The 8,270-nt window shown below is 40.5% G+C and overlaps 2 protein-coding genes across 2 annotated transcripts; both read left to right on the top strand.

The window, feature by feature from the left end:
• The first annotated feature begins 3,423 nt into the window (after nucleotides 1-3,423).
• On the top strand, nucleotides 3,424-4,958 carry LOC121815244. Its single transcript, XM_042225235.1, has 4 exons — nucleotides 3,424-3,654; nucleotides 3,761-4,023; nucleotides 4,117-4,435; nucleotides 4,522-4,958. Exons 2-4 carry the CDS (start codon nucleotides 3,886-3,888, stop codon nucleotides 4,956-4,958), a joined length of 894 nt encoding a protein of 297 aa, XP_042081169.1. The 5' UTR covers nucleotides 3,424-3,654; nucleotides 3,761-3,885.
• Nucleotides 4,883-7,772, top strand: LOC121815246 (stress response protein NST1-like). The gene is made up of 5 exons (XM_042225245.1): nucleotides 4,883-5,297; nucleotides 5,379-5,555; nucleotides 5,644-5,748; nucleotides 5,845-5,936; nucleotides 6,022-7,772. Exons 1-5 carry the CDS (start codon nucleotides 5,121-5,123, stop codon nucleotides 6,095-6,097), a joined length of 627 nt encoding a protein of 208 aa, XP_042081179.1. The 5' UTR covers nucleotides 4,883-5,120; the 3' UTR covers nucleotides 6,098-7,772.
• Nucleotides 7,773-8,270: the final 498 nt, after the last annotated feature.

The following is an 8,270-nucleotide window of genomic DNA, read 5'->3' on the forward strand; positions in this document are numbered from 1 at the left end:
CATGGAAGCAGATTCCTTTTAATTATTGATAATCATGCAAATAGTATAGCAGTATCATACAGATAAAATACTAGAATTCTACACAACAAAACTGGAGCATAAACTTCTGCAAACAGAGGTGAGACCCAGGAAGGCATACCTGTCAATCACAGCACCCACACCCCTACATTTAAGGCTTAATAAAACCCAAAATGGTTAGTTATTTTTTTAAAAAAGTTGATCCACCATACAGCTTTTGAAGAGAACAGAAGCCTAAATCACATACTAGGACTTTGTATGCCTTAAAAATAAAGTAAATAAATCATTTGACACCACAGACTTTAAAATAAAGACAACACAACACTAAAAGGCATGGAGCCACTGACTTTCACTACGTGTTAAATGTTACAGAGCACTACACTCAGGTGTAAAGCATCACGTGGTCATGTATCACCTTTCACTCTCTGACAGATACACTGTCACTTTTTGTTGCTGGTAAGCTGATCCAGCTGTTTCCCAGAGGACTGCCGTAACCATAGTAATATGCTGCATAATTTATCAACCTGAAAACATGGAGCAGGTAGGATACTTTGCTGTGGCTGTGTGAGAAATGCATTTGTTTTCCTTTTGTATGTACAAGGTTGAATTGAATGAACTGAAAATAAATGTAATTACAACCATGTGCTTTGCTTCAGGATTACATTGCTGGTCTTTACCAGTCTCTAGGTATGTCTGTTGGCGCAGAGTTTACCCCTGAGGATGTGAGTCTCCTTTACAGCAAAGTGTTTCATTTTTCTTCCAACATCACTGAAGCACATACGGCTATGAGGAAGGTACCAGCTCACACATAATTAGACACAAACACAAACAAACAAATAGTAACAGAGTACTACGATGGGGCTGTTTGTGCTTCAGATTGCAGGAGGAGACAGTAGCTGGACCTGTATTGGTGAAAATGTTTTGGATGTTCTCTTAGAAATGGAAAGGGAAAGGGAAAAGAAGGAAATGGTACAATTTTTCTTCTTTAATATGATAATATCGTAGCTTAACTCCATAATCAAAATATTATTACTACTGCTCTTATAAATACTCTTATCTTCAGCTATACTGGGACCTCCTGCTACTAAATACTGGAAATCCCAATGCTTTTCATCACACGATGGATTCCCTGCTCCAGAATACAGACCTTAATACTTTCAAAAAGGCATACACCTCAGATTTAGGATCCCTACAGCAGGTTGGTACAGGTATGTACTTGCAGAACTGTACACTTTCTCCTGCATTAATGCAGTTCATTATTTGCCCTCTTTTGCTTTCCGCAGATCGGAAGATGGGGAGGGGGGAAAGAGTTCTCTGGGAAAAAGACATGTGTGAAAAGGCTCAAAAAAGCAGCCAGGCAGTACTGGGCTAGGTGAGCATCTTTTATTGAGGGTGAGAAGTTACTCAGTTTATAGCAAAATGTGTTATTTTAATATTAAATTTGTACATGTATTGATTTTTATTGTGTGTATGTATGAACCACATAGTACACGGTTGTTAGACTTACAGCCACATCACCCAGATTACTGTGTTGCATGTGTGAAAAGCCAAAGATTAAAGAACCTAAAAGGAGCAAAATTCGTAACTGCTTTTTCTTTAATACCCTAGTCCTTGTGGCAAATCTGTGCATTATTCAATAATATTAAATTGTGGTTTGCATGTAGCACAACAAATCGCTAAAGCAAGTAGAAAACAACTCGGTGACTGAAGCTTAACTGGGTGTACTGATGTGAGCAACAATTGTATTGCCAGTTCACACAGCTTTTTACTAAGGAGGATGTTTTATCTTTCAGAGGTTATTCAATATTACTTAACCTGAGTATTAAGGAGCAACTGAGCATTTCAGAGATATACAGTTTTCTAATATTACAAACCACCCCTTTATAGTGAAGTGCTTACTTGCAATAGCTATGTTGTTAATGTGTCTGCTTCTACTAAGATTGGCATCACAGGGTGTGTGGAGCATACTGCCCTCTACATGGCAGAACCAAAGTCAAAGGATTACAGGCCAGGCGTGGGGCCATGTCTCCTTGTCAGACATCCTCCTCTTGGTGGATGTCAAGTATGATGTGGTCACTCAATTGCTGTATACAGAAATGCTTCAGGAGCACCATAGTAAGGAAATGTTCCTCTACACTGTCACCTAAGTACACCTTAATCACAATGAAGGAGTCTGCTTTGGATGCTTCATGTTTCTGTCATTACTTCTTTGTTGATCCACAGCTAAGAGCGTCTGGGAGATGATGCCGACATGGCAACAGCATCAGGAAGTAGAACAGTTGGAGGATCGTGCAGATGAAGCTTTGGCATCTGTTGATATGCTCAGCTTAGCTGAGCTGCCAGGAGCTTTCAGGATGTACAAGTAACACACATAGATCATGTTTTTGCTACTTTGCTTGAGTGTTTGAACTTGGCTACACTGCCACTGGTCGGGGATATAAGGAGTCAGTGTGTTATCCAAAAACTAAAAAAGGATGTGCATAAACAACTTTGTTAAATAGCACACGTAACGGCAAAGAAAATGGTTTATCAAAACAGATGGGTTCATTTGTAGATCCATCAATTTTCCTGACTGCTTATTTAACTAAAGGGTTGAAAAGGGATAGATCCCATCTCAGGTGGCATAGGCCAACAGGCAGGATACACTTTGGACAAGTTCAGCACAGGGAGAACAAAAAGCGACAGACGATTCACACTCACATCCATACGTACTGGCACTTTAGGGTCTACTATTAAGATGGCATTCATATATTTGTATTATGTCTGTATTATGGATGGAAAACATTTAGTTTGATTCATGTTAAGCCAAAGCACCATGGTAAAGCTTATTTCCCTTCAGGGCCTGTATGAGTGCATCTTTTAGAAGTTGTCCTGAGCAGTTCTGGTCTGCCGTTTCTCTTCTGAATGAGTTGCACAAATTTTGTCAACAAGAACATGATGCACTTACAGTCCTGCATGAGAGGTAAATTATTTCAAGTAGTTTCATACATTTGACTTAAGAGAGTTTTTTGGGGGGAAATACCACCATGAAACCCTGAGAGGGAAAGGGTTGATTCATCAATCTTTTATCTTCCAGGCTCCATGGGGAGAGCCTGAAACTGTTGTGTCTGTACGTCAGGTTGGCAACTATTAGAGCTCAGAGAGAGAAACTTTCCTATACAGCTCTTCTGGCTGCTCACCAGTCCTGGGAGACATGGTGAGCCAAAACAACACTCAGAGTATACAACAGTTTGTATTCACAATCATCAAGTTTTCATATCCTTTGTGTACTGTCTTTCCATTCAGGCCACATGTTAACGGTCCACGTAGAGCAGAGCAGGCCTCCTTGTGGCTACATGGAGAAGCACAAGAGAAAGAGTATGACTTTGAGACAATAGAGCAGGTATTACAAATCAGACTGTGGACAGCAAACTCCTGTTATAATATTGCTCTCAGATTATATACATGATTTTTTTTAGTGGGTTAACATTACTTTTATAAGTAATAGAGCTACATTTTTGGTCCACTTATAGCAGTCAGTGCTGCAGCTGCTGGTGCTGACTCAAGAGGAGGAGAGGAAGCAACTTATCACATTAATACATGGAATCTCCATAAAGGATGTGCAGGCACCAGCATTCACAGTGCCTCCAAAATATGGTAATAAATAGTTTTATTTTTCCCAGCAGAATTTATTTAGAATTTACTTCTTTTTGATTTCCATCATTTCTCCACTTCATTATCTTCTTTCCTGTTTCCTCGACAGACAATCATCATCAAGTTCCTTTGAGGAATGGCTGTATTAAAAGGCTGCATCAAATTCATGCTTGGTTGCAGGCACACAGTGGTACTCAGAGCCCTCTACAGCAAACTAACCCTGAACCACAACCGATGGCCCAGCTCAAAGTGCAGGCCTACAGAGAATGGTCCCAACTTCTCCTGGAAGACTGTGCCCTGCTTCTTCTAACCCATCTAACAGAACTTCAGGAAGTCCAAGCTTCTGCTTTACTGCAAGCGATGATGGATGGGGTGAGTCGAGGCAATCACAACATACAAGTCAAAGCAAGAAAACCTACAAAAGGCTGTAATGTTAATAGTGGTGCATCTTGTCTCTTTGTTTAGAATGCACAGCTTCTCCAGGCTTTGCGGGATAAATATAAATCTGAATTTCAAGCTCAGTGCTTTAGCAACCTGCTCCACCTCCTGATCTCAGATGCCCCCCTTAGTTCAGGCTCTATGTTAAATCCTTATCCAAACTTTACTGAAACCAGCAGCAGCAAGCAAATCATAGTTCAGTCCTCTTACACTGGACAGGCAGAAGTCCAAAACATGAGTGGGGGATCAGCTGAAGCTGAGACGGTTGATTCAAGCAAAAGCAGCAACAGTGTAGTGAATGAAGTCCAAAATGCGGATGGGACTTACAAACACGATTTCTGTTCAGGTATTAAAAACATTTAATAACTAATTATCCTAATAAAATAACATATTCCTAAAACTGTGGGAATAATATGCTTTGAACTCCAACAGGTTGTGGAGCAGTCATGGAGGACCTGCCCTACTTGGAGATCCTGTGTGTGTCAGATGCTCGTGAGGGTCTTGCTGCAGATGGAGGAGCCAAAGAGGAAGCAGAGGGCAGTGAATTAAAGAGCCCCCAGAGCTGTGAGAAACAGGGCTCTTTAATCACCCTCGCCTGGAGCAAACCACCAGAGGATGACATATACAGCGCAGCAGAGCCTGCAGATGGGTGTACAGGAGAGATTCAGGATGGTGCAAGAAGTCTGAAGACGCAAGCACGGCCTACACAATGTGATGTGTCAGATCAAGAGAGAGATGGAGAAGAGCTGAAACCTACTGGGTTGAAGTCTGGTACTCCAGATCACTGTGACACACAGTCTGCAAACCAGCAGTGCAGCACAGTAGAAGAGGTACTTCATAAGAGTGTAGCAGAACGTAATTCACTGTGACTGTCACTGAACTCATGTGTTCACTTTCTGAATTCTTATTAGCTGGCCTTCAGTAACAGACAAACAGCCGACCAACCAAATGAAGGAGAAACTGTATTTGAATGTGGCTTACAAACACATGCTTTGGTGGCAGAGAGCAAGGAAGCCGCACAGCCACACCCTATGGCTGATTCCTCTGAAGCTAACCCACATGCAGACGACTTCTGCTATGGGACATGCAAGGACATAACTAATGCTGACAGGGATGTGACTGAGGTGGAAACAGAGTCCAAGCAGTGGGACATGACAGACCCTGAACTTGATCGCTATAAGGAGCAGAAATACTGTCCAGAAGAAACAGTAAGAGTAGTCTTGATATATTCTAGTTAGATCGGTTCTCATTTAAAACATACAACCAGCTATTTTCCCACCATGTTCCAGGTAGACTGTAGCCTGTCAGAGTGTAAGGCAAAGAAGGAAGCTTCTCTGATGGAGAGAGAACGAGTGAGCGAACCGGTGTCTGCAATGGAGAGAGAGAGGACAATGCGCAACCTAGTGGACATGCAAAGAAAAGTTGAACAAAGGCAACAGAGAGACAGAGAGAGGCAACTGCTCAGGGTGAGACAAGGTGTAGAGAGGGACACTGCATGCTCATGACTCAGAAATGAAAGCAGAATTGATGTTACATTGTTAGCATGTCTTTCAGGTTCAGGAGCGCCTGTCAATCATCCAGAACAGAAAGGCAGAGGAAGACCTGCTTGGCCTGAAACACACAGACAGGATAAAGCACCTTACTCAAGATCTACCACTGGTAACTACATATTGAGGAACTGTATACTTAAAAAAAAAACAAAAAAAAAACAACGAATTAACATGCTATCTTATCATCATATTGTCTACTTTTTAGGAAGATAAGAACAAGCAGAAGACTGTTGTGAAAGAGCGTCTGGAGCAACTCAGAAGAGAGCGCTCTTATGTCATGCAGTCTAAAAGAGATAGGTAAATGACACCCTCTTGAATCTGCCAGTCAACACCAAATTAATATTGACCGCATTTATTTCAACACTATTTTTTAATCCTTTAGAAATACCACAGGGTTTAAAGAACTCCTGGGTCCAGTTGCCCTCCAGAGCAGAGACACGGAGGATGCAGAAGACTGAGTCACAACACAGTCACAAAAATACCAACAAATGTACGCTTTTCTTATTTTGAATATATTGAGGCACCAATTGTCTAATGTGTTTAGGTTTAATGGTGCAGATTTTCTATCAGCAGTATTTCCTTTTGTTCGGGGTTGTAACAAAACTTATACAGAATGCTCAGAAACCAGTACAGGTTGTACATATGAAAACAGAACAGCTCAATTAACTTGCAGTCATTTATTGTACAGTTTAATCATAATCTCAACAACCATAAGCATCAACAATAATGTAATTTACCAATGACCCTTGTGTACAGACTATCCCGTGGGCTAAATTAAATACACAATGAGTCACAGAGGTGCGTGATAACAGTCTACAGTGGCTCCATTAACTTCTCTTCATCTGAACATAACATTTATTACCATTATGTAAGAAAAAAAGTTGTGGCTAAAGAAAGACACTGCTGTTGACTCTGAATGCACCTGTGGAGTAGGACTGTATTTATTTACAGGTATATGGGGGTGGGACTCTTATAACATGTTGAGGGACAAAGGTTTGGCTAACAAGAATAGGGAGATATGTATAACATAGAGGGTTTGGTGCAGGCTCAGTGGTTTTCCTGCAAGCCAGGAGAACTTCTCAGTCCTGGTGAGAATAAAACTGTCCATGTGGGGAAGATTCTCAGCAAATAAACATTTTTTCTCCTTCCCTAACTTTATATAATATCCACTCACACTGCAGTCCAATATAAAGCAGGAATACCTACCACCCTAATAAGCCGGAACATTCCACAGCAGCTCCCACACACTGAGCCACTGCATAACACACATACAAGTAGTATACAAGTTTGACCTCCACTCAAATGAACACAAAACTTCAAGTTCAGAGGTCTCAAACACACTAACCCCCCGCTTCAGACATGCAATTGTTTCCATTAATCAACTGAACTTGTCGGCTTCATGTCTGAACATTGATCGTCTCTCTTCAATAATGGCAAGACTGTGAATGTGCATGTGTCTTGAATCAGTAACGACTATAATTTGAAGAGTTGTATATGATGCTTTTTTCCTGATCCAGAAGAGAAATGTTTGTCCCTGGGTGGATGTGTTAGGGGAAGGGTACAGCTCTCCAAGGAGCACCATGCAGTACAAATACAGAACCTGCCCCTTTTTACACTATTGGAGAGAACTAAACATTCGAAAATTTACTTGTCTTCAATTAAAGAACCTTAACTAAAGTGCTATACATCTGCACAGCATAATTTTCTCACTTTAAAGATTAATGAATGTTATCTCTGTCTGAATGTCTGAAAAGGGGCTTATCATTCACACCTACATAGACAAAAAACAGCTTACATATGAGAAAAAAACAAAACAAAAAACAAATGTGCCTGGCAGGCAGGTAACTTTAGTCAGGCCTTTAATATGTGTGTGTGGCAGCTAGGAACTGAACAGAACCAGCAAATCCCATTTTCAAAATATGACACGTATAATCAGGTTAGCGCTGATGGGAGCAGGGCACTTTAATAGTGGTGACACACTGAAATTGAAACACCTGTGGTGCCAGATGTTTATGTAATGTCTGGACCCTAGTTTTACACGGGCAAGCTCTTTAGCAAACGGCAGCATGCGCTTGTGTGTAAAAGATTTTAAACTATACCTTTTACAAGACAGTCAACAAAAATTGAATTTTATACATTACCTTTCATTATAGGAAAGACGAGTCTAAACATTTAGGATGAAAACAAAGGGATCTAAATCATGTTAATTCAATAAACCTCTGAAAATGGGGCCACCTTCCTGCTGCTGGCTTTGAAGAGCACTACTGTTCATAAACATAAAATGATCATAACACATCCAGGATCACTGTCTTATGGGCACCATGGAGCTGAACGAAGGGGGGGAATTTTGTGTGAGACTAAAATTTTTTATATATATATATGACTTTTGCATAGTTGTGGGCTATCATGCAGACAAAATCTGTTGAGGGGGGGACTTTTGTGTGTGACTTAAATTTTTTATATATATATATATATCGTGTTAAAAATATATGTCTCCAAGTATTAAAAGTGTTAAATAAAAGTAAATATATACATTTTATGGAAGTATGAATAGCCAAAAATAAAGTGCACAAATTGTGCAAACACGCTTGTAGTCTCTCACCAAGCTTGGAAATTGTGGATTTGCCGAAT

This window comes from Haplochromis burtoni, unplaced genomic scaffold, assembly GCF_018398535.1.
Source record: "Haplochromis burtoni strain Fernald_Lab_line unplaced genomic scaffold, NCSU_Asbu1 Contig_164, whole genome shotgun sequence".
Taxonomy (NCBI): domain Eukaryota; kingdom Metazoa; phylum Chordata; class Actinopteri; order Cichliformes; family Cichlidae; genus Haplochromis; species Haplochromis burtoni.